The sequence below is a fragment of the Theobroma umbraticum genome, unplaced genomic scaffold (genome assembly GCF_002168275.2).
Source record: "Theobroma umbraticum cultivar Fairchild unplaced genomic scaffold, ASM216827v3 scaffold_147.0, whole genome shotgun sequence".
In the NCBI taxonomy this organism is placed as follows: Eukaryota; Viridiplantae; Streptophyta; class Magnoliopsida; order Malvales; family Malvaceae; genus Theobroma; species Theobroma umbraticum.
Window position 1 is genome coordinate 1,883,910 of NW_018397259.1, and position 14,484 is coordinate 1,898,393.

Consider the following 14,484-nt stretch of genomic DNA (forward strand, 5'->3'; position numbering starts at 1 on the left):
TGGCTCAGAAAATGAAGTTGATACCCACAAGGAACACCTAACAAAGGCCAGATGACGACTTTTTAAAGTAAGGGATTTAACAATATATTTACAATACAAATAAAAACCCTCCCCATCTTTAATCCACACCTCTTCTTTCTCAACCCTCACAAAAAAACAAAAACAAACCCCAATTGGAGATAGATGGACAACCCTTGGCGCAATTCTAGTAACCCCTAATCAAGGGTATCAAAAAGGAATTTTCCTTCTTTAGACAAAAAAAATTAACAGACAAATAATACTGAATTCAACAGCCTTTTTCCATTAGCGTAACTTGTCTTCTCTCTCTCTCTCTCTCTCTCAACATGGAATGGTTATCTTTTGGGTCATCTAGGCTCGTTGTTTGACTGCAATGATCCATCCCTCATCAATTTCAGACTTAGACTGTTGAACCGCTCTCTTGAATATTGCCTTGATGCTTTTCTCCAATCTGTACCAGCCTTCATCATTGCAGCAAACTCATCATAACTTATTCTCCCATCCTGCAAGTTCATGAAGGAGAATTTAGCATGAATTCAGTGCTCAGGTTTCTAAGAACTAACATGCGTGGAAGCCACAATGATTTGTTTTCCACTTATTGCTGTTCTGGTTTACAACAGTGATACCCTAAGTACTGCATTTGTTAAAATTAAATAAAATCACTAATTTGGGAGAGATATTACTCAACCATATTAACCATAGGCTTTTCTCATTGATTTTCCTTTTGGTTCTATACCTCCAAGCTTAAACTGCTATACAGCCACATCACACACATCCTACTTGAGAATGTGATAGGAATACAAACATCTGGGAAAAAACGTGCTAAAAGAAGGGCGCAATAAAAGGAAAATCCATCTAACCTTGTCTGTATCCACATCATGCATAATGGCACTAATGACTTCTTCACTGTTTGTTTCAACTTCATCTGCCAAGGCATCTCTTAGTTCCTCAATCTCAATGAAACCACTTTGGTTTCGATCAAAGAACTCAAAGGCCTTTTTAAGGTGCTCATCATTGCCCATCTTTCTCAGGTGAACAGAAATAGCAACAAATTCTCCATAGTCCAGATATCCATCTCTATCTACATCACCCTGTGATGAAAATATTAAAATAATTAAAAAAGGGTCTTTAGTTCATCTTGCATAAGATGCAAACAATTTGATTATCATGATGATGCACATATAATTATTAAAAAAGAAAAAAGACAATGCACATATTACAACTGGGTTTTTCTGTGGTCAATATAACAATGGCAACCTCATTGATGCTGTGTGTGTCAAATCTCCCGGATTTTGATCATCATGTTGACCCTCTGGTTTTTATAAACTAGATTTTGGTAAAATATTGGCTCAGTAAAAGAAAGAACAGCATTGTTGTACCACAGTGACATCTACTTATACAGACATTAAGAAACTGCTAGCATCAATGAGCTCATATTGCATGTTCAAGCCTTACCAACAATAAAACAGAATGCAAATTTAGGATAGAACTTACAGCTTCCATTAGTATTTGAAGATCTGCATCAGGTATAGTATGGCCAAGTTTGTGCAACCCAACCCTTAGCTCTTCAATGTTAAGCTTGCCTCTATTTCCTGTATCCATCAATTGGAAACCCTCTTTTATGCCTGCAACTTCCTCCACTGAGAGATGCTCAGCTATTACCTGTTAGAATAATATTTCCCGAAAAGAAAAATGGGGAAAAAAGGTTCATAAGCTAATCACTGGAAGCTTTCTTTAGGTTCTATTGTCCAATTAAAAACCAGAAGCATTACCCTGAGAGCTCTTTTCTTGAGCTTGTTCATTACAGAGAACTGCTTGAGCCTTGCCTTCACAGTTTCACCCAAGGAAACATTTGGAGCTTTCTTTGCATTTTGCAACCAAGGATGATCTGAATTTAATAAGCAAATAACAATTCATTTGCAATTCAGATACAGGAATTTCCACATATAGCAACGCAATTTCGCTAAGCAACTTTCTTTTTTGGTGGCAACTAAAAAATTTCATGAACAGAAAAGCTTTATCATAATAACTAAAATTTACCTAGTACTTCCTGAGCTGTAAGTCGCCGCTTGGGATCAGGATTGAGCATCTTCCTCACAAGGTCTTTTGCATTATCAGAAACTTTAGGCCAAGGGTCCCTCTTAAAATCTATAACAGAGCGAATAATTGCTTGTGCAACTCCTTGCTCAGTTTCTGCATAAAAAAAAAAAAAAAAGAGGAAAGTTAAAAGAGGAGAAATATAGAACAAAAATGAAAGATGGAAGTGAACAATAATAAATGGGGAAGGCTTCAAGTTCCATTAGTATTTACTCACACAAGAAGGTGAAAATAGGACTTTAGAGGAAGTCAAGGGAAAAATGTGTCAAATGCTCCAGTAAGGTGAGACAAAATTCCAGGGGAAGAAGTAGTACTTAACTAAAGTTCATGTGACATTCTCAGCCTTTGTCAGCATGTCACACTACTGTGATAGAATAATTCTTTTTCTTTCTTTTTCGATTGAAAAGGGGTGGAATAAAAATTATAAATTGATCTGTTATTTATTCACTGTTCTGAAACATGAATGCATTGAGAGTTACAACTCTCATTACCTGAACAGGAATTCTCTTTTACTATAAATTACTACGTACCTGCCCAGAAAGGAGGGACACCACAAAGTAAGATGTAAAGGATTACACCAGCACTCCAAACATCTACTTCAGGACCATAATTTCTTTTCAGCACCTCAGGAGCCATGTAGTATGGACTTCCAACTATCTCAGTAAATCTTTCACCTGGAATTGGAAAAATTCAAACTTCAATAGATATACACCGAAGGATAAGACCAATAAGTGAAATCTTCAAACAGAGGAAAAAAAGTTGTTAATATCATGGTTGTAAAAAGGCATTACCTGGTTTAAAGAACACTGACAAACCAAAGTCAATTGCCTTCAAAGCCGCTGTCTCCTTCTTATTTGCAAAGAGAAAGTTCTCAGGTTTGAGATCTCTATGCATCACCCCATGCTTGTGGCACATCTATAACATAACAAGAAAACATTAATATCTTAAGCTCATAACTAGAAGCCTATTGAACAGGTTTGTCTTAATTCCATTTATGTAAAGAAAGATGATAACGCATTCCATCCTGATTCTAATAATAATTAAAATAACAATGAAAGGCCTCGTAATGTCTGAAGGCCAGCCTTAGGATCTACATACAGCTTTAAGATTCAAGTGGACACTATTAAAAGAGACCCATATGATACTTTCGACCCCACCAGAATGCCAGTCATTCTGAAGGCTACTCAAATTAGTGGGAAAAAGCTGGTTGCAGAGAATGAAAGCACACATACAAGGGGAATATGGGAAAATCTAATCAAAATTGCATATCCAAAATTTACATCCTCATCAGAAGATCCATAATCCCCAAGCAAACGGTTTGAAACCCAAAATTTTATGTAGAATTTGACATCAATCACTTTAAACCACCTAGTTTACCAAGTTCTGTTCCCTCTGATCCAATTACAACGCCATTCAGATATCCACAGACCAAACAGATTATAATATATCCAGCCCAACTCGTACATACATAAGAAGGAAAAAAAAATCAAGATCAACCTACGCTACAAAAATAAATACAGCACGTCCAGATCTAATCATAAATCAAACCCAAGTAATCAAATTCTACTAGTTGCCATCACACAAAATTCAACCACAATCCCCATGCAATTCACCATTAAAACTCCAAAACCAAAAAAAAAAAATTACCTGCACAACTTCAACAATGGTCTTGGTGACAACAGCAGCAGCTCTCTCAGTGTAATGACCTCTTGCAACAATCCTATCAAACAACTCACCACCTTCACACAACTCCATAGCCAAATGAACTGCATTATCATCCTCATAAGTATCTTTCAAGCTAACAATATTAGGATGCTTCGGCAAATGCTTCATGATCTCAACTTCCCTCCTCACATCCTCAATATCCACAGCTGTCCTCAGCTTCTTCTTTGATATGGATTTGCATGCAAAAGTGTCACCTGTTACTTTGTCTGTACAAAGATATGTGATCCCAAATTCACCACGGCCAAGCTCACGCCCAAGTTCATAGCTTTGCTCAATTTCTCTCCCTGTTGGCTCCTTCAAAACGCTGAGTTTATGGCCTCCATTGCCTTGGTGATGTTGACCATAATCAATGGAAAATGGGTTTTGCTTCTTTTTTCCTTTCTTCTTCTTCTCATGAGAACCCGTTGATGGAGTCGCACAACAATTTCCCATGATATCAAAACCAAAAATTCAAACTAGATCTTTGTTTTTGGGGTTGTTTGCTGAAATGGGTATTTGAATTTGAACCCAAAAAGGGATCAAAATCTGGTATTTTTGAGCAAAAATGGGGAGAAAGACCTTGCTTTTAAAGATCCAGGCTTTGAAATTCTCAAGAGTTTTTTCTTTCTTCAAATAGACAAATAAAAAAAATCCTCCCAGAAAAATAGAGAAACCTTGTTTCTGAATTTTCTGGGCAAACTTTGAACGGAGGAATTAAAAGTTGAGAGAGGAAAAAAAAGAGTTTGGAAAAAGATGGGATTTTTTATACCAAATTAGGCAATGAAATGAGGGAGAATTTGAGGAGGGAAATATATATGGGAAGAGAATGGGAAGGGAATAATGAAGATAAGACGATGAGTAGAAGGATTTTCCTTTAATTTGATTAAAGCGTGTGAAAATTGAGAAGAAAATTAAAAGAAGAAGAAGGAGAAGATGAAAGAGCCAACCACCGTGGGAAATTGGAAAAGAGAGAGCAAGAGAGGGTCAAAGCTCTTCTGTTTCTCAGAGACTTCCCTCCTAATCCCCCTTTGCCCTTTTTTCCAACCCTTTCCTTTCTCTCTCTACAATTTTTTATTTATTTATTTTTTTTGTAAAAATAATTTCTTCTTACTTTTTAACCTTTAAAGAAAGGGAGGGCCTTTTTGTTGTATTCCCCAAAATATCCAAAACAACCTTCATAGATTTTGAACGAGTAAATAAAAAGCTGTAAAAGTGCTCTTCTTTGCAAGATACCCTTGTTCTTTCTACAAATTGCTATTTGCCCTTTCATTTTGATTTGACTTCGTTGCCCTCTAGCAAAAGACAAAAGTACTACCTAGTCCTCGGAAAATTCTAAAGGTTGCCTCTTTCATTTAAAGATAATTTAATTGGAGAAAATGACATATTTGACCCTTATAATATAGAAAAATATCTAATTTGATACTTGTGCTGAAAAAATATTCCATGTAATGCCCTCAACTTTTATTTTGTTTACCAATGTGCCCAACATCTAACATCCAAAACCTAATTACGTGTAAGTAAGTTAATCATAATACACCAAATGGTCAAACAAATGCCATATTTCTTTTTTGGTTAATGATTAGGATAGCCACATGGTATAATCCCATTCACAAAAATAAATATTAAAAAACAAAATTATTTTTTTATATTTATATATGCTCTAAAAAAAATAACCCTAAACTCGACAGAAGTTTTTAAAATACAAAATCCAATCTTGCTTAACCCCAAATCCCCGATATTCAAACAATAAAACCATTGCCATCGAATTGGGATGATTAGAATGGTTGGGTTTTAATGTTCTTTGTCATCCCTAATATTAAGTAATAAAATAAAAAACTTGTTAAAAAAATTTTGATAACCAAAGAAAAGTGATGTCCACGGTTCAAAAATTGGTCACCTACAAATGAATATTAACTAAAACATTTTAGCAAGAAATTATTATTTCTAATACTTAGTTTTCCTTGGGGTCAAGCTAACTTAAGCCCCCCATAAATTTAAATATTTTTTATTATTAAAATAGCAAAAAGTTTCATTAAATCTTTATAAATCTCCGGTTAAAGTGAGCAAAATAAAACAATGAAAACAAATTAATTAAAAAGGCACCTCAAAGTATACATGTGAAACAAGAGAGAGGCATTCATCAACTAAGGTAACAACTTCTACTATGAAAGTTCTAAGTAGACATCAAGTAAGGGACAAAGCTTCCCTCATTCACCCTTGTTTTTAGGTCCTCCTTCATGCTCATGATACCATATTGTCATCATTGATATATCTCACCTTATTCATCATACCAGCCAAGAACACACACGCACTCATATATATTCATATCCATTTCCATATCCATATTCATATAATAAATATTTTAAGATAAATTTTTTAGTAAAAAGAAAAATGAAGTGCCTTTGGGTGTGCCACATGGCACCTCAAGGCCTAATGAAACCTATTTTTCTTTTTCTCTTTAAAAAATAGAGAACAGCATTGTTTTGTCTCCTTCATTTTGAAAGAAAAAAACTCATAATTTTAAAGAATTTTTAATGTTTTATTTTAACACATTTATACGATGGTATTCCATGCATAATTGATAGTGTATAATTATAATATACTAACAAAGTATCAAATATAGTTATTTTTTCTTACAATAAACATAATACATAATTTGCCTCCCCTTTGTTTTACAATTTTCCGATTTAATCAACCAAACAAATAAAAAAACATTTACATAATTATTTGTATACACATTCTAAGAAAAAGGAAATTTGTATATAATACTCTGCCTCACCTACATCGGGATTTTATGCATAGGCAGAAAGAAATTTGCACGTAAGGGTACTTTCGTCATAATGAGAAAGTTAGTGTGGTATTATTGTAAATATGCCATGCAATATTGGTCCAAGTCAACGACGTTGGTGGTATCACGAGGCAAAAGAGCTCCGCAATCTCCTCACACGCGGCATTATTTTAGTGGCACACAATTTCTACTTTGGGGCCATCTAGAAGGCAGCCTAAAAGCGAGCGTATAGAACATTCTAAATTCCGAAAATGCCCCTGGAAGTTGTCAGTCAGAAAGTTGGAAAAAACATGTAGCTGACATGCGTCGCCTTCCAAACACGACTAACTCCTGAAAATCTTTTCCGGGAAAAAAACATAATTGGCAAATCTGATTGCATCATGGATAACATTTCCTCATATATGGGATATTGAATCTGCTTGAGGAGCTCAAATGAAGGTTTACCAGCCTGCCTTTTCTTTGGTAGTCAGACTTTCTTACTTATCTAGTTAATTCAGTTAATTTAAGTTTTTGTGTGACTTGCATATTTATGATTACAGTTATTGAAATTCAAGTCCACAATTGTTTTTTTTTTCTTTTTGAATGGATTCTTCAGACTTAATTGCTCATGTTACGTGGATTTATAACGGCACAAAGAGAAATTAGCTTTTTTGTCTTGTTTTGAATCTTGATATGTTGTTTTTTCACTTGTTTAAATTGTTGTTGTTAATATTTTATGTATTTTTAATTTATCATTAACTAACTATTTATGTATACGAACATTTTCTTCATTAATTGATATATAATCTCTTTATTTATAAAACAAAATTTAAATTTTTTTTCTTTAATTTTGAAAAAAATAAAATTATAGTAAAAATGGGAAAGCTAAGGTAATTTAGTGTGTTACTTGAAATCCTTGTTGATGAATCTTAAAAAAGAAAAATTAAATGTTTGATATGAAACAAATCTCGTGAAGAATCGTCTTATGATTGTGATTGTGAAAACTACCTAAAATACTATAACTAAAATTATAATCAAGAATGGATTTCAATGGGATGATATCTTAAAGATGATCATCATATATAAACAAGTTTATGAGGATGAAGTTATGGGTTGTACCAATTTTTTAATTCTTTTTTTATTCAAGTTTTATATTATACACTTTTCATATTGTATGTTAAAAAATCAATTCTTTTTCTTTCATAATAAATTGAAACAAGTACATTTTAAGCATAAATATTTCATCAATAAGAAAATTGACATGTAATATGAACTAACGTTGGTTATTAAAAAAATTAGCAACTAAAAGTTTCGACAAATCATTTATTGATATCGATTTAGACAATAATACCGAAGCTAATCCAATGCTTGTAGACCTCAACAAGGAAGTTGATGAAGAGGTCAAAGGGAGGCAAGCATCATCTTCATCAATTAGAATTTCAGTATCATGATATCATCGCAAAAGATCGCGTAATTTCACTTTTGATGATGACAACATCAAACTAATGTTAGAAAAATTGGAAAAGATTGCATTGTGATAAAAAAAAATAAAGTGATGACAAAATCGGTGATGCTACCCTTTATGAGAAAGTGATGAATATAGAAAGTTTTGGTAAGGATTTTTTTATATTTGTTTTCGATTATTTAACAGAGTGTGAGAAATAAATAAAGACATTTACAGTTAAGAGAGACAATTTAAAAAGAACTTGACTGGAGAATTTCATGTGTTGTTTAGATAACAATTAGATTTAGTAATTTTGATGATGTTTGTTGGATCGAAAATTGTTAGATTATGAGTATATAATTTAATTATATATTCAGCATACATTTATTACATAGAATAATATTTATAGGATGATTAATTATTTATGTGAAAAGTTTTTATTATGTTAAATAATTAATTTTGATCCATGCATATAATTTTAGTTATTATATTATTTATATATAGTATTTGAATGTTGAAATTAGGCTTTGACTTTTTTGCATAATTGATGAATATGGATACTTTTATGATGTCATGGTAAAAAAGTGACGAACATGGAAATAAAATTTAAAAATTGGATGATGGTGGAAATATTTTTAATATAATCATCTAAATAATAAAAAATAATTTTAATAGTTCATTCAAGCAGTAAAAAATAGTAAATTTTCCAGGAAAATGACTTATACAGAAAAGATTTTCAACTAACAAATTATTTTTTTATTACCAAATAAAGTCTAAAAAGAAAAAATAACAAAAAATAATAAAACAATAAAATAACTATTCTTCCTTCCAAACATACCTTAAGAGATAGGGTAGTCTACCCTACCCACTAATTTTCGGTCAATGGGCAGCGAGTAAGGCATACAAACACCGACAGCACAAACATGAAAATTAAGATGATGAGCAGGGTCTTTTCTGTCCACCGAAGAGTGGAAAAGCCATAATCTGTCTCACACGATTGATTTGGGCTTAAAAGGGTATTTTGGTCAATATAAGAAAAGACCAATGAAAAGCACCGCTGCGCCACCTTGCAGCTGTCCGGTCAAACTCGTCGATTTTGACTTTGGAAATGTAACGTTTGGAATTTGGATTTCGATTCCGATTCCCCTATCCACTTCCCCTTTACTTAAACCAAAATAAATAAGTAAATTACCAATTTGGATTGTGGAATTTCGAATATTTGTGTACTCTGTTTCTTTGGATGAACCTGAAACATAATATATTAGAAAAATAAATAAATTTAAGTCACTTTTTATGTATATATAATAATAATATAGAAAACCAAAAAAAGGGCAAAAGTAAAATCTACTTTTCAACCTTTTCCTTTAAAAAAATTAGGCAAGGGTAATCATTCTGACAAATTTGTCCCCAAAGATTTTAGTGTATGTATGGCCACTCCATTATAGAGAACAGGTTATGGTAGTATTCCTTTGCTATAGACAAGTCCTAATTTATTTGCTCATGTGATTAAATTAGTAGTGTCAAATCTGGCTTGAAGAAAAGTTCATTGTCTTTTTGCTATTGACTTTTTGGGCACATGCATTACCAACATTTGAAATTGTTTAATCACATTAGGGAATGTACCCTGATTACTTATTCCATATCCTTGAAGAGATACCCAATCAATTGAACTTCATTTTTTTTTTACCTTATATTCTTAAATTTGAATTTAATATAATACCTAAAAAATTTTTGAATTATTAAACAAAATTTAAAATAAATTATTATTTTTTATTACATTCAATTGAATTTTTATATTTTTATTTTGAGTTATATAAATCCTTATAACTAATTAATTTACTAAGTATTGTTAATAAAAATGTCACTTATTGTTATATGTTATGAGACCTTAACGTGATATGTTGACATGTCATAATGTATGATGACGTAATATAATTGACTCAAAATAAAAATATAAGTGTTAGCATGTTCTTATAACTATTAGTTATAAAGGTTTTTCTTTTAAATAAAAAATATAAAAATTTGAATGAGCATAACACAAGAATAAAAATTTATTTAATTTTTTAAAAATAATTTAAGAGTTTTTTCTAAGTATCATGCTTTTGAATTTTGAATACTATTACTATCCCATGTCAAACCTAAAGGGAAAAAAAAGTTAAAGATAATTGCTTGTTTCCTTTACCTTTTATTTTTTATTAGCCAAAAAAATAAAAAAAGTTTGTAAAATTGAGCACCCAAGGAAGGAAAAACAATATAAAACAAGTGGATGTGAACAAAGTTTTTTGAAGTGTTGCATCCAAAGATACCAAAAGATAATGGAAGCAGTAACCAACTTTTGGTTGCATTGTTGGAGCACAAGAGAGAGTTGTCACTTTCCCACAAAGTCACAAATGAGGTTCAAGACATGTGATATGTATTATGCTTCCAATACCTATAATTAAATCATTTTCAATCATTCACAGTTGTCTCCTTTTTTTTTATTTTAATTAATTATATTTTCTTTTTGTATTTTCCAGGTGATTTGGAAGATATTCTCTCAAATAAACAAATAGACATTAGTTCTTTTTATTTAAATTCTCTTTGGTTTTTAGGTTTTTATTTTCCCCTCTCATATCATAAAATGTCATAACCTGTACATGTTTGATGTTTATATCTTAAATCCTTCTAGATAACCCAACCCAAGTTGTTAAAAATGTATTTCATTTTTATATGAAATTATTTATTTTTCCACCCATGTCACCACATATTTATAGTGGGTATTCATGAAAAATAATTTTGATTATAAAAAAAATTTGATACCATACTGAAGAATAATTCAACCAAAAATTTTAAAATGTTAATGAGGGGCCTACAGAGAATAATTTATAAATCTAACATATAGTACATTTTCAAAGAGTCAATCTCAAACATACAGTAACTTTGATCTTAATCAAAAGGAATGATGTGTTATTAGCCAATTACCTCCATTTTTTTAATCTATTGATTCATGAAAACAATGTTAAAATTGAAAGCAATATTGCATTGAGAGCATGATTGTTTGTCAATTGCCAGTGCCTACAATCGAGTAGTTCTCTGACCCTTTTGGCTGATTTTGATGAGAAAATCTTCCAAGGCTTTAAGCATTGTCTTAATTAATTCAGAGCTGATTTCCATAGAGAGTGGAATTACTCTCTCTCTCTCTCTTTCTTCTTTTGTTTTTGTAGTAAGATATTTGACAGATCCAACTTTATAAGTAGAGAGCTGTGAAACCTGAGTCATTATTTGTACAACCCATGCAAGAAACATAATTGAAAGAGAATTGAGAATGGCAACCAAAAGTTGAAGAATGAAGTGACAAGAAAAGATAGAAAAGCTGGAAGGAAGGGGTTGGCATAATGCCAAAAGAAGTCAGGTGGAATTCTGGTTGGGTTATGATTTATAAAGCAAACAAGCATGGATTCTACAAGCAAAAGTAACACAAGAGAAAACAAAAAATAATCAAGTTTGGTCAAAGTTAATGACAGCTTTATTGTGGAAAAATAATGGAAAATTATTGATAATGTTTGGAACATGGACAAGTATAACAAGATTGGGAAGTACATTTTGATCTTCTCCAAAGTCTTCTTTGAAAACAGAAACCTTTTTCTTTTTGCAAAGAATTAAAGCAAGTGCTGCTAATGTTCCCCTTCTCCAATCCATCAAGTACTATCAAGATTTGTAGATGCATGGGAATAGCACTTTTTTTTATTTTTACAAATAAATGAAATTACAATCATAATTAATTAAATCTCCAACATATATATATATATATAACATAATTATTATATCCCTTATAAAAAACCAATCAACAAAATCAATATGTATGTGTGTGTGATGTTGTCGATAACATCATTTTATATTAAAAATTTCATACACATAAAAACAATATTTTCTTCTTATCCTTTCTTTACCTCGCTTTTTAAATGTTTATTTTTTAAAATAAAAATCATATATTAATTAATGAATCAAATACTTAAATTCTGTTTCTAAATTTTGAATGAACTTGATAATAATTTCCATTTTTGAAATATAAACTGTTAACGCATGCTCATATACTTAATATTTGTGTTTTGAATCATTAACGAGATAACTGAGAGCATCTCAAAGCAAAGGCTAAAGATATTTGTGGAAATGGAGTAGTGAAGAAGCACGCAGCTGATGGGTGGTTCATAGAGAACAACAAAAAACCATGGGTGTGAAGTTGGATTAATGATGAGAGGTCTGAATCCAAAGGGAATAAATTAGGTGCCATGGCTGAGCTGACCCACAACACAAACTTTAGATTAAATCTGAAAACAAACAAAGAGAAAAACAGAATGAACACAATGCCAAATTCAACCAACAACTTGGCGTTGGCATGGACGTGGATGTGTCGTCTTCCATCATTCAGAAACTACCTATATATTTATAGCAAGTGGTTGAGTGTGTGTATATATAAATTTGATATTAAACCCAAAGAGCTTAGGTGGATTAGAATAGAGTATTGACTTTTGATACCTATGTCATTAAGAAAATTTTGATATTAATTTGATTTTGGTGTTTTTACTGCTTCAATTTGGTAGGTAATTTTAGTCTATTTATCTCAATTTTGATAAATTTAGTCTTACATTTTTATTAAAATTTGTTTCAACGAAAATGGATAACAGTATTAAGATTTTGTTTTAAATTTAGACAATCTGACATTCTAATGACGATTTAGTATGTTGAGGTAAATTAATCTTTTTTAGTTATGTGACACATATCAATTTAAAAAGTATTATATTATGTTGTAATTAAATAATAATAAATACTCTGTAAAAATAATACATATTTTTTAAATTATAAAAAAATCATTTTAAATATTTTTATTAGAATTTTATTTTTTTTGTACTAAACTGTGACATGAGATTAAAAAAAAAAACACTCTAGTTTAGCAATTGAAGTGTTTATGGACCAATTTAGTTGACACTTAAAACAACTCAGGTTTGGACTTGAGCTCGACCCGTCCATTTAAACCCATATAAGTTAATTTATATTTTATAACTAAAATTAAATAAAAATATTGATATAAATTGTTTTTAAATTAATTTTTAATAAAAATAGAGGGATTGAATTTATAAAAATTGGGATAAAAAAAATAGTGTCGAGATCAAATTCAGAGTCAAATTTTATAAGGTCAAGGAAAGATAGTTGAGAGAAGTTAGTTTGTAGAGTTAAGCGTTGAGAGTTAATACCAAGAAAAATTTAAAATACAATAATCATATATAAGCCAACAGGGTTAAGAGTATAGGGTATTTGATTTAGTTTAAAGAATTGAAGGCAACTGTTGAAAAGAGTCATATGCTAATTAATCAACGTTGCATGCTTAGTCAGTTCATTTCAGAAAGACAAAAGAAAGAAAATCTAGCTCCCCTATATATATATATATATATATATATATGTATATTTCTGTTATTGGAACGAAAATGTCAGAAGAAATAGTGATAATAGGAAGGAAAGTCTTTGGGATTTGGAGATGGAATAGTTCAGTCGTGAGGTGTGATAATGCATCTAGATGCTGACCTGCGTAGTAGGGGTGGGTTCATTCGGAGGCGGCCTACGCCTTTCCAATTGACTTGGTAATGGAAAGTTTTTCGTTAGGAGCCACCACCATTGGATTTGGTCCAAAACCAGTAGTCCAGCAGCTGCCATAGTTTGTTGTTGGTGGCTTTAGTCTAAAAGTCTATCATTTCTTGTGCAGCAAATGTTTCTGGATAATGTACGTCTCGCTTGAATGATTGAAGCTGAAACATCCTGACAAGTAATAAGATTGTTCTTTGAGGAATGAGGAGAACAGATACATCTATGGAATGAGTTTGTGTTGACTCGTCAATTGGAAACCCCTCTGACTTGTAAACCAACAGCATGTCTGGTCATCGATGAAATCTCATCAGCAAAATGTGTCGCAATTGGTTAATTATCAGTTTACTGGAAGCAAAGCAGCATGAAGAACATAACCAGCAGCATTTCAACTAACATATGTAAATCCCACGACCCATCTCTAATATCCTTAGAAAATTACTTTTCAGTGTGTCAGGATGATGACAGGCTGAAGAAATTCAAGCATCAAAACTCTTATCTCCCATCATCTCTCTTCACCTGAAGCAGGGAGCAACAAGAGAGTAGGAAACCTACTGATGACACATTGCATAAAGAGACATGAGAAAACCAGAAAATGAAAAGGTATTCCAGAAAGTAATGCCAAACAGTGTGTAACAGGTTAACCATTCCTTCTACTTTTAAAATGTTAAACAGCAAAAAATTAGAAAAAAAAAACAAAAGTCAGATACATCATATATTCTACTAACCTCGGGCAATTTATGCATGCGGCTCATTTGTGTCTTACAATCAGACCAAAAATTTTCCTACGTCCATTCTTAGCAGTACAATTTAACAATAATATGCTTGAATAACTTCA

The 14,484-nt window shown here is 31.6% G+C and overlaps 1 protein-coding gene across 1 annotated transcript; it reads right to left on the bottom strand.

The window, feature by feature from the left end:
• Window positions 1-4,854, bottom strand: LOC110414620 (calcium-dependent protein kinase 32-like). Its single transcript, XM_021425896.2, has 8 exons — window positions 3,763-4,854; window positions 2,907-3,030; window positions 2,646-2,789; window positions 2,059-2,211; window positions 1,791-1,906; window positions 1,513-1,680; window positions 879-1,109; window positions 1-521 (listed from the first exon to the last, which is right to left on the bottom strand). The coding sequence occupies exons 1-8, from the start codon at window positions 4,270-4,272 to the stop codon at window positions 366-368; spliced, it is 1,602 nt and encodes a 533-aa protein (XP_021281571.1). The 5' UTR covers window positions 4,273-4,854; the 3' UTR covers window positions 1-365.
• Window positions 4,855-14,484: the final 9,630 nt, after the last annotated feature.